The sequence below is a fragment of the Henckelia pumila genome, chromosome 3 (genome assembly GCF_033568475.1).
Source record: "Henckelia pumila isolate YLH828 chromosome 3, ASM3356847v2, whole genome shotgun sequence".
In the NCBI taxonomy this organism is placed as follows: domain Eukaryota; kingdom Viridiplantae; phylum Streptophyta; class Magnoliopsida; order Lamiales; family Gesneriaceae; genus Henckelia; species Henckelia pumila.
Window position 1 is genome coordinate 16,197,295 of NC_133122.1, and position 11,184 is coordinate 16,208,478.

General features: G+C 36.4%; 3 protein-coding genes across 7 annotated transcripts; 2 read left to right on the forward strand and 1 right to left on the reverse strand.

Annotated features, from left to right (window-relative positions):
• The first annotated feature begins 562 nt into the window (after nt 1-562).
• On the forward strand, nt 563-10,282 carry LOC140891327 (1-(5-phosphoribosyl)-5-[(5-phosphoribosylamino)methylideneamino] imidazole-4-carboxamide isomerase, chloroplastic). Of its 4 annotated transcripts, none has more exons than XM_073299769.1 (9): nt 563-700; nt 1,167-1,305; nt 1,389-1,447; nt 1,873-2,080; nt 2,522-2,607; nt 3,362-3,463; nt 3,549-3,682; nt 8,584-8,632; nt 9,931-10,282. In XM_073299769.1, exons 2-9 carry the CDS (start codon nt 1,194-1,196, stop codon nt 10,105-10,107), a joined length of 927 nt encoding a protein of 308 aa, XP_073155870.1. In that variant the 5' UTR covers nt 563-700; nt 1,167-1,193; the 3' UTR covers nt 10,108-10,282. The 4 variants fall into 4 exon arrangements, with proteins under 4 accessions (XP_073155870.1, XP_073155872.1, XP_073155871.1 ...); XM_073299771.1 differs by having other exon boundaries at nt 3,552-3,682; XM_073299770.1 differs by having other exon boundaries at nt 568-744.
• Nucleotides 4,502-5,951, forward strand: LOC140893525 (uncharacterized). 2 transcript variants are annotated; one of them, XM_073302611.1, is made up of 2 exons: nt 4,502-5,259; nt 5,499-5,951. In XM_073302611.1, exons 1-2 carry the CDS (start codon nt 4,506-4,508, stop codon nt 5,525-5,527), a joined length of 783 nt encoding a protein of 260 aa, XP_073158712.1. In that variant the 5' UTR covers nt 4,502-4,505; the 3' UTR covers nt 5,528-5,951. The 2 variants fall into 2 exon arrangements, with proteins under 2 accessions (XP_073158712.1, XP_073158713.1); XM_073302612.1 differs by having other exon boundaries at nt 4,502-5,184.
• A 105-nt stretch (nt 10,283-10,387) lies between the features above and the next one.
• Nucleotides 10,388-11,184, reverse strand: LOC140893531 (uncharacterized). The gene has a single exon (XM_073302618.1). It carries the CDS (start codon nt 11,172-11,174, stop codon nt 10,677-10,679), a length of 498 nt encoding a protein of 165 aa, XP_073158719.1. The 5' UTR covers nt 11,175-11,184; the 3' UTR covers nt 10,388-10,676.

Here is an 11,184-nt window from a genome sequence, read left to right on the forward strand (position 1 = left end):
GAATTAACCTGATTCAAAATTATTGAGAGATCATCTCACACGATACATATTTTAATCTAAATCATTATTTAAAATCATAATGCAAAAATAAGAGTGCATACTATTTATCCCAATAATGACATTAACCAATTTTAGTCCTTGTGTTTTTAAGACAAAAACAAATGATACTAAAAATACATTTAATCTAATATCGTGTATATCGATATCATGAGATTTTATTTTATTATATTTATTTATCATGAGGTTTTGGGTTGAGTCGATGCTACCCGCAGGGTAATGTCCTGCGGGTGATGTGGCGGTTCATGATTAGTTAAAATCAGTGGGTTCTACGTGGGACCCACTAATTTTGACCAATCATGGGATTACACGTCCCCGCAGGGTAATGCCGTGCGGGCGGCATGTACTAAACCGAGGTTTTGATAAATTAAATTTTTTTATTAAAAAATTTTACGAAAATTAATATGTTTGTTACATCAACGTTTTGATGGTCCTAAACTTAAAAAACCAAAAACTCCTTTGGTTGTTAACGACGTTAAAGTTAACGGCAGTTGCAAATTAGGTTCTCTCGTTTCTAACTTCCCTCCAGCTCATTTCAACGATTTGATTCCTACTTACTGAACCCACCAAGCACCACCATTTCTACTTGCTGCGTCCGCCAACTTTCCTTCAATTGCGACCACCGTCGTTTCCCTGCCGCAGGGTTGGAGTTCTAGCTCTTGTTCTTTGTATAAGTTTTGATTTTTTGTGATCCATGTTAACATAAACTTGGGTTTTTTGGCGTTAGATATTTTGTTGAAATTTTGAATTTTTCTAGGACTATTTGTATTTTAAAGTAAAGAAAATGAATTTGCAGTTGTTTCTATATGCTTCGTAACAGTAGGAATTGTGTTTAGGAATCAGATTCTGATACAAAACCCAAGGAATTAACTCAAGGAGAAGCCATAAAATTTCCAATGACTTTCGTTTGTATTTTATGGATGTGCTATTTTATTATATTTATACATTTATTTTCTTTGATATTGGTGCATTGTTCAATCTCATTAGTTAACTGTGGGTGCACGGTAGTTTAAAAGCTCATGATTCCTGATTATCAGCCTTTTGAAGCAATGGAAGCCATGCCTGGTACGTGTTTGATCAAATGACTCCTCGTTCATGCTGATTTACAGGTGCCCCATTAAGTGAATTATTTTGCTATGAGTGTTCAAAAGCTTCAAGCAAGTCCAATCTGGAACACTAAGCCCACTCCTCTGTGTACCCCTCATGGGAAGCAAAAATTGATCCATGCCACTCCTCGGCTGCTATCAAGTATGCCTTACTCTGTTTGCATTTTCAGTAGAACTAATCGAGTTTGGTTTCTCAAGTGGTTGAATTGTTTAAGCTATTTTCAGGACCTCCAAAAGCAATCAAATGTGGGGTTCGGTTTCGCCCTTGCATTGATATACACAAGGTTGGATACCATGTCTTGTGTTCTTCTTTCTTTTTCTTTTTTTTCTTGTGGAAATGTACATGCTCCGTTAGTTCATTTTTCTTCGTGCCTGTGTGTGTGGCTGCATGCACATGTATAGGTGAAAGAGAGATTGGTGATATGACCCTAGTTGTAAAAGTGATATGCCTTGGTGCACGTTGGTGTTTAACTTCACGCTGAACTTTATAATTGATCCATTTCATACTAATATGAGATAATGAGACAACTTTTGTTTGTAGAGTGGCTTAAATGCTCAGGTCAACTCAAAACGAGGCAAGTAATCTGTAATCATGATTCTCTTTGCTTCATCACGATGTTGCTTGAGGAAATAAATTTGTTTAGTCTGATTTGGTATGTAGTAAGCTTCAATTACGTTAGACCTATATTATATAAATTTATATTTTCAGGGAAAAGTGAAACAGATTGTTGGATCCACTCTTCAAGATTCTAAAGAAGAAGATCCGAATCTTATCACTAATTTTGTATCTGATAAGTCAGCAACAGAATATGCTAAATTGTACAGGGATGATGGGCTTACTGGTGGCCATGTGATCATGCTTGGAGCTGATCCATTGAGTATATCAGCAGCCATTGAAGCGTTACATGCTTATCCTGGTAGAATGGTTCTTAAACATCAATTTGTTGTGTTATGATGCATCAGTTATTTAATTGGCAGGGGACATTTGTTGTTATACTTATATATGGCCTTATACAATAGAGCATGTTGATGGAGTGCAAATAAAGAACAATTTAAGTCATTTCCAATGTCTCTCATTTGTGAACCTCACATCTCAACTTGTTTCTTGGTTCAGTTTTGGATCACTGCTAAGTAAATAAATTTGTCACTGTCTTGATAAAGTGAAGTAGAATAACTGATGGCATTTACCATGCGTACTGACCCACCATCACCGAGCCATGATGTTAGAAAATTATGTTAAGATATTGAAATAATTGCTCTTCAGACCTTAAAATGTGCAAGTTACATCTTTATTTTATGTTTGTGCAACACAAATATGTGGTTTCCACACTACTTATTGCCAATTGAAAAACATATAGGTGGTTTGCAAGTCGGAGGTGGTATCAATTCAAGTAATGCTTTGAGTTATATAGATGAAGGAGCAAGCCATGTTATTGTTACATCTGTACGTATTTATTGTCTTTATTCATTTATTTACTGAAAGAATGTACTTTGAGCAAGCTTATCCTTTAATCCAACAGATCGCCACATCCGTCGCAATCAGGTTTTCCTAAATGATGCTTTATTGAAACAAGTCTTAAGGATGCAATGAGAACATTGATTAAATAGTTGTGCTTGCCTGACTCATGCTATGCATGCTAGGATCCCCGAGGGACCGTTTACTGAGTACAAACATTGAATTAACCGAGCCACTTGGGCATACTTGAATTACATGAAGTCCATTGCCTGATGACTGGGTCTTGATGAAAATATAGAAAAGCTAATAGACACACTTCCAGAGTTGGCTCCTCTTTATTCTTCTGTGGTTTTTTGGATGTTAGACTATAGAAGAATCAAGAAAGAACGAGTTTTTACTTTTTCGTGGCGGTAAATGCTTTTATCGACAAACCCAAAAAAAAAAAGGATTGTTGAATTAGATAGATTGGCAATGCTAGTCAATAATAAATAATATGTTAAAAATTTAAAAGACATACATTAGACCAAGACTACATGAAAAAAGCTAAAACATCAACTTCAGTGTGACAGAACAATTACCCGAACTGTCTGTTTATTTTGAAGAAAGATCTCAAAAGTTCTACTTATCTGTGATGTTATTTTTCGTTCGAAAAAATCTCTTCATGTAAAGCATGATAAAAAAAATAAATAATAAAAAATTTCTTTGGAAGCTGTTGATTTAATAAATATCAATTTTGTTGCAGTATGTATTTCATAATGGAGAAATACACTTTGAAAGGCTAAAGGAACTTGCCGATGTTGTACAAAAACAGAGACTTGTGTTGGATCTTAGTTGCAGAAAGAAGGTGCGTTTATAGGTTTTGGAGATTATTCAATAATTTGTATCACTAGCAACATATATAGATTATTGACTTGAAAAGTTTTGTCCAGAAGGATAGATATGCAATTGTCACAGATAGATGGCAGAAGTTCAGTGACGTATATCTTGATCAAAAAGTGTTGGATATTCTGGCCAATTACGCCGATGAGTTTCTGGTCCACGGAGTTGATGTTGAAGGCAAAAAGTATGCATTTAAACTTATATGCTTCCTTACGTTTGCTTGTGAAAGTTAGTACTTATTTCATGTCATGGTTTGAACCTTCGCATTAGTTTGCTCTTGTGTATCACGGAGTTCCAGTCTCCTTAAACTAGATGTTACAGATTGTATATATATGTAGGAATGATATGATATGATTCTCCTTGATTGTAGGGATTGATTGTAGGGATTTGATTAGTCTATTTCCTAATATAGGTTGATACTCTGTATATATATATGTGTATGAGATAGATGAATAATATACAAGTGATATGTATTCTTTCTCAATATACGCTGTAATTTAACATGGTATCAGAGAGCTAATACAAATTGTAGGAAGAGTCACTTGCCGATCTGCCAGTTCTTAGATTCCGGCCATCGGAATCCCTGCGTGTGAATCGTGATTGAGAGATTCGAGACCGGTGCGTCTGCTATCAGAAATCTTTTCGGTTTGGTCAGCATCAGTTCAGGTGTGGGACCTTTTACGCAGAAGGTTCAAAGTTTCCTTTGACTCTTGCTGCCCTTCGGATATATGGCTGAGAAGAAATCTGTAGTTGTGTCTGATGTTGTTCCTGTGTTCTCAAAAATCACGGAACATAATCTAAATGGCTCTAATTATCTTGATTGGAGTAAGACAGTTCGTCTTTATCTGCGCAACATTGATATGGATAAGCATATGGTTGATAACCCATCTACAGATGAGTCAAAACAGACATGGTTGAAAGAGGATGCTCGATTATTTTTACAGATACGAAACTCCGACAGTGAGGTAATTGGTCTAATTAATCACTGTGAATTTGTGAAGGAACTAATGGAATATCTGGATTTCTTGTACTCTGGAAAAGGGAATATTTCTCGTATTTATGAGGTGTGCAAAACCTTTTATCGTGCGGAAAAACAAGATAGGTCTCTTACAACCTATTTCATGGATTTTAAAAGAACTTATGAAGAACTCAACATGTTATTACCATTCAGCGCTGATGTAAAAGAACAGCAAAATCAACGTGAGAAGATGGCCGTAATGAGTTTTTTGGTCGGGCTTCCACATGAGTTTGAGACAGCTAAATCTCAGATTCTCTCAAGCTCTGAGATTTCATCTCTGCAGGATACTTTTAGTAGGGTGTTGCGCACAGAGAACTTTCCACCTGTTGGACTTAATAGTGCTCTTGTTAGTCGAAATAACATATCTGAATCTGGAAGATATCAGCACAAGAATGATGGTAAAGGAGTAGGGTCAAGCAACTATGACAAACATTTTGACACTCGAGGATTTCGTGGTATTGTTTGTCATTATTGTCATAAGCCGGGACATATGAAACGTGATTGCGGGAAATTGCAGAATAAGAAACCACAGTCAGCCTACATCGCTTCCACAAATGGCACTTCTGAGCAATTTGTCACGGTTCCTGCTGATGAATATGTCAAATTCTCTCAGTACCAAGAGTCATTAAAGTCCTCATCCACCCCAATTACCGCCATTGCTGAGTCAGGTAAACCAAATGCATGTCTTGTTTCTTCATCCACGAAGTGGGTCATTGATTCTGGTGCCACAGATCATATGACAGGTAATTCTTCTCAGTTATTCTCTGCATTTCAGTCACATAGCTCCAATTCTACAGTTACTTTAGCAGATGGATCAACCTCTCATGTTTTAGGATCTGGCAAAATCACTCCCACTCCTTCGATTTCTTTGCAATCTGTCTTAAGCTTACCCCAGTTGACTTTTAATCTAATTTTTGTCAGCAAACTTACTCGTACCCTCAACTGCTCTGTCTCATTCTTTCCAAATTACTGTCTATTTCAGGATCTTACGACGAAGAAGATTATTGGTAAAGGACATGATTCAGGAGGCCTCTACATTCTTGATACACAATTACCGAAGTCCATTGCATGCTCTGGAATAACAGCCCCTTTCAAAGCTCATTGTCAATTGGGTCATCCTTCTCTACCAGCTCTGAAGAAACTTTGTCCACAATTTCATAACCTATCCTCATTAGATTGTGAGTCATGTCAGTTTGCTAAACACCATCGTCTTAGCTCAAGTCCAAGAGTCAATAAACGAGCCAGTGCTCCCTTTGAATTAGTTCATTCAGATGTTTGGGGACCCTGTCCTCTTTTGTCTCAAACTGGTTTCAAATATTTTGTTACTTTTGTTGATGATTATTCTCGTGTGACATGGTTATATTTAATGAAAAGTCGTTCTGAGTTATTTTCTCATTTCTCTGCTTTTTTTGCTGAGATTAACACTCAATTTAATGTTCCTATTCAAACATTGCGAAGTGATAATGCTAAGGAATACCTATCAGAAACTTTTCGAACTTACATGACTAAACATGGCATTCTCCATCAGACCTCTTGTGTCGACACACCATCTCAAAACGGGGTTGTGGAGAGAAAAAATAGACATCTTCTTGAAACTGCTAGAGCTTTGTTGTTTCAAATGCATGTTCCGAAACGTTTTTGGGCTGATGCAGTTTCCACAGCTTGTTTTCTAATTAATCGTATGCCATCATCCATCCTTCATGGTGAGTCTCCTTACCACGTCCTCTTTCCGACTAAGCCCCTGTTTCCCGTGGACCCTCGAACGTTTGGTTGTACTTCTTTTGTTCGGGATATTCGTCCTCATGTTACAAAACTTGATCCAAAATCTTTGAAGTGTGTTTTTCTTGGGTACTCTCGGGTTCAGAAAGGATACAGGTGTTGCTGTCCTCATCTTAACAAGTACTTGGTGTCGTCTGATGTCACTTTTCTGGAAAATACACCTTTCTTTCCATCTGTGGACAGTCCTGGTCAGGTAGAAGATGATGATCTGTTAATCTATACTGTCACATCTTCTATTTCTGACCCTACTGAATCTGTCCCCATCAAGCCTCCCATACAACAGGTTTATTCTCGTAGACGTCTTCATCCTACTCCATGTCCTGCACCAGCCTCTTCGTCGGTAGATCCAATTTCCAGTGCTGATATACCAATTGCTCTTCGTAAAGGTAAACGTCAATGTACTTATCCAGTGTCATCTTTTGTATCTTATAATCACTTATCATCATCCTCATGCTCCTTTATTGCTTCTCTCGATGCTATTTATGTTCCTAAGACTGTTCATGAAGCTCTGTCACATTCTGGATGGCGTAGTGCTATGCTTGACGAGATGAACGCACTGGATGATAATCATACTTGGTCTTTAGTCAATCTACCTGCAGGTAAAAAGGTAATTGGATGCAAATGGGTGTTTACCGTTAAAGTCCATCCAGATGGATCTGTTGCTCGACTAAAAGCCCGACTTGTAGCTAAAGGCTATGCCCAAACTTATGGCGTGGATTATTTTGACTTTTTCTCCTGTTGCTAAACTTACTTCTGTCAGATTATTTGTTTCCATGGCAGCCACTCATGACTGGCCGTTATATCAGTTAGACATCAAAAACGCTTTTCTTCATGGTGACCTTCAAGAGGAAGTTTATATGGAGCAACCACCTGGCTTTGTTGCTCAGGGGGAGTATGGGAAAGTTTGTCACCTTCGAAAAGCCTTATATGGTTTGAAACAAAGCCCTCGAGCCTGGTTTGGAAAATTTAGCGAGGCAATTGAGAAGTTTGGAATGAAGAAAAGTAAGTCTGATCATTCTGTGTTTTATAAACAATCTGTGGTGGGCATCATTTTGTTGGTTGTATACGTGGATGATATTGTCATTACTGGAGATGACATTGAAGGTATTTCTGCTCTTAAATCATTTCTTCACAACCAGTTTCATACAAAGGATTTAGGGGTTTTAAAATACTTCTTGGGTGTTGAGGTAACAAGAAGTAAGAAAGGAATCCTCTTATCCCAAAGGAAATATGTACTTGATTTATTGACTGAAACAGGAAAACTGGAGGCTAAACCATGTAGCACTCCAATGATTCCTAGTCAGCAGCTCACAAAAGATGGTGAATTATTTGAGAATCCTGAGAGGTATAGAAGATTGGTTGGAAAGTTAAATTATCTCACTTTAACTCGTCCAGATATTGCATATCCAGTCAGTTTTGTAAGTCAATATATGGCTTCTCCAACCGTTGATCATTGGGCAGCTGTTGAACAAATTTTGTGTTATTTGAAACAAGCTCCTGGACGAGGTATCCTGTACAGCAACCATGGTCATACTAAGGTTGAGTGTTTTTCAGATGCTGATTGGGCGGGATCCAAAGATGATCGAAAGTCGACATCTGGTTATTGTGTCTTCGTTGGAGGGAATCTAGTTTCATGGAAAAGCAAGAAGCAAAATGTCGTCTCACGATCGAGTGCAGAATCAGAATATAGAGCCATGGCAAAGGCTTTGTGTAGATAATGTGGATATATCAGTTTTTGTCTGAAGTAGGCCTTAAAATCTCAATGCCAGCCAAATTGTGGCTTGATAATCAAGCAGCTCTACATATTGCTTCCAATCCTGTCTTTCATGAGCGAACTAAGCATATTGAAATTGATTGTCATTTTGTACGTGAAAAGATCCAACTAGGTTTGATCACTACAGGATATGTAAAGACGGGAGAACAACTGGGAGATATCTTCACAAAAGCTTTAACTGGAGTTCGGGTTAATTACCTTTGTAACAAGCTGGGCATGATCAATATCTATGCTCCAGCTTGAGGGGGAGTGTTACAGATTGTATATATATGTAGGAATTATATGATATGATTCTCCTTGATTGTAGGGATTGATTGTAGGGATTTGATTAGTCTATTTCCTAATATAGGCTGATACTCTGTATATATATGTGTGTATGAGATAGATGAATAATATACAAGTGATATGTATTCTTTCTCAATATACGCTGTAATTTAACACTAGAGAAGTTAAAATAAAGTTAGTAAAATATTGCTCCGTTGTCACTTTAATTTATCTGCTACATAAATTTCAGGCTTGGAATTGATGAAGAACTTGTGGCTTTGCTCGGCAAGTACTCACCGGTGAGTTTTTTTTGTTAAGCTATGGTTAAATCCTTTCTACTCTTGCTGTTTTAATTCTCTTCTTCCTTGTTTCAATTTTGAACTAAGGTTTAGTTTATAAATTGTTTAAAACATCTGATAAGATACATAGGAACTTATGAGATATATCTCTGTATAATATTTTTGAAAGATTGTACAAAGTTTAACAATAAGCTCTTGAGAGCGTATGAGATATGTTTAAAAGATTTAGTTAATACCAATTTATTTTTTAATCCATACCCTCAGTGTTCACCTTTATATCCAAAATTACTTAAAAATTCATTTTCTTTCACTATTTTCTTGTCATCTACCCATTTGATTTGTTTATCATCTTTTCCAATTTTTTCTTTCTTCAACAACTTATTTATCCGAGTGCTTTAAGAGATTAATTTTGAAGTAATGTTTATCATCTTTTCCAATTTTTTCTTTCTTCGACAACTTATTTATCCAAGTGCTTTAAGAGATTAATTTTGAAGTAAAAAAAATGTAAGAGCTTATAAGTTGTCAAATAATGATCTTTTTCATATTTATTGGGCATTTTCTGTAGAATACAGTGCATAGGTCACCAATTCGTCAAGCATAATGCTTGAAGTCTTATCATCAATTTGTTTTGACAGAAAAGTAAGAGTTTTCATTAAGCATTAGCAATTGACATGCTTCCATGCCCAATGCTTCAAGTGTTATTGATAAAAAAGTAAGAGATTTCATTAAGCATCTGCAATTGACATGCTTCCAATCCTGTGCGCTTTGACCAGATATGATGCACAGATACACTTAAAATGATCATGTACCTGTGTCGTATTGTATAGGATACTTTCTAGATAAAAATGTTATGGATAAATGAGGGATATACATCGGAGATTTCTATATTTATCATATGACATGGTTAACCATCATTATGAGCATATATAATATATGTTCAGTGGTTTTTCTTTATCGTGTTGAACAATTTGAGAGGTACTTAAAATTTTTAAATATTTATAAACACCAACTATTAGTTTTATAAAATATTCTAGATTGTAAATCTCTATAATGTTTTGATATATTTACATGATTATATATATGTGTGTAGACGCTTTCGTATATGTGAAAAAGTCATTTCCTCCCCGTTTAGTTTCCCAATTTTTATAAGTCGTACATGTATCCATATTGCATTTGTGTCCTTGTATTTGTCTCCATGCTGCATAGATTTGACGACTACGTGCCATATAAAAAACCTTGTATAAAAAGACTGTACACGAGAACTTATTTTTAAATTGCTTTTGATGTGTGTTTGCCAGATTCCTGTGACCTATGCTGGTGGAGTTACTTGCATTTCTGATTTAGAGAGGATCAAAGTAGCAGGAATGGGACATGTTGATGTTACTGTCGGCAGTGCTTTGGATATTTTTGGGGGTAACTTGGCTTACAAGGATGTGGTTACTTGGCATTCTCAGCAAGAGGCCTTGACAGTTTGAAATCTTTAAGTTTGACAAATCTTTATTCGTCGTTAATCGTATTATTTCTAAATGTATTATGTACAAAAGTTGATTTCCCTTTTAATTGTAGAACCATCTACTATCATTTTGTGAGGAAAAAAGTATTCCTGTTTATCGGATGATCAGCAAAATTGAAGTATTTGTCGTTTGTGTTTAAGAAGTGTCCTTTCCTTGAGTCCCAAAAAACATAAATATGAGAATCAGAAGATAGAATTTACCTTTTAGAGTACTGTATAAGGTGTTTCATGGATAACTTACAGACACACACAAGTACCATAGCTTCTTTTATTAATTCAGCTCTGGTTCACAAGTGGAAATATCTCTTGTACATCTGTGATGAAAAAAAAAAGACAAAATCTATATTCTATTGATCTCTGGATTCTATTTATACGTTGCTACACACGCATATTTCCGTGTCTTATAACCGTTCAACAACATGATTTGATCTGATGGTGATAAGCACGCAGAAATATTGGTGTAAAGTTGCACAAGATTGTATCTAATGATAGTATTTTCCTCTAGAGTGATGGAGAGTAAAAAAAAACCAGCTAGTTCACCTCTGAAATACTCTCCGGGTCTGATGTCGATCCTTTTGAAGTTATGCGACCATTCTCTCTCTCAATGCTTACAATTTTCTTTGTTTTTGTTTCTCTTTGCCCCTGTCTTATCATCTCATCAACGGAAACTGCTCCTTCTCTTAGCATCGTCTGCAGCTCTTGTTTGCTGATCACGAGCTTAATCCTCACAACCCCAGTTGGTTGCCCTATTTCATCCACCAAATTATCAGAAAATCGAACTGTCTTCTTCTTCTTATGCTTAACCGGTGGGGGTGATACGGGTAGAGGAAGAAGATAGTACAAGTGACCCCGGATCATTTCTGCATAGGGATGCATGTGTTTTAGTACCGGAAGTTGATCGGAAATTGCATGGTGACTGAATTCTGATAGCACTTGATGAACTTGGATCGGTGTTTTGTATTCCAGGATTTTCCCATCTACTTTCATCACCTTGACAACCTTTTCTTGGAGAACTAAGAGATTTCCCATTTTTTTTTGT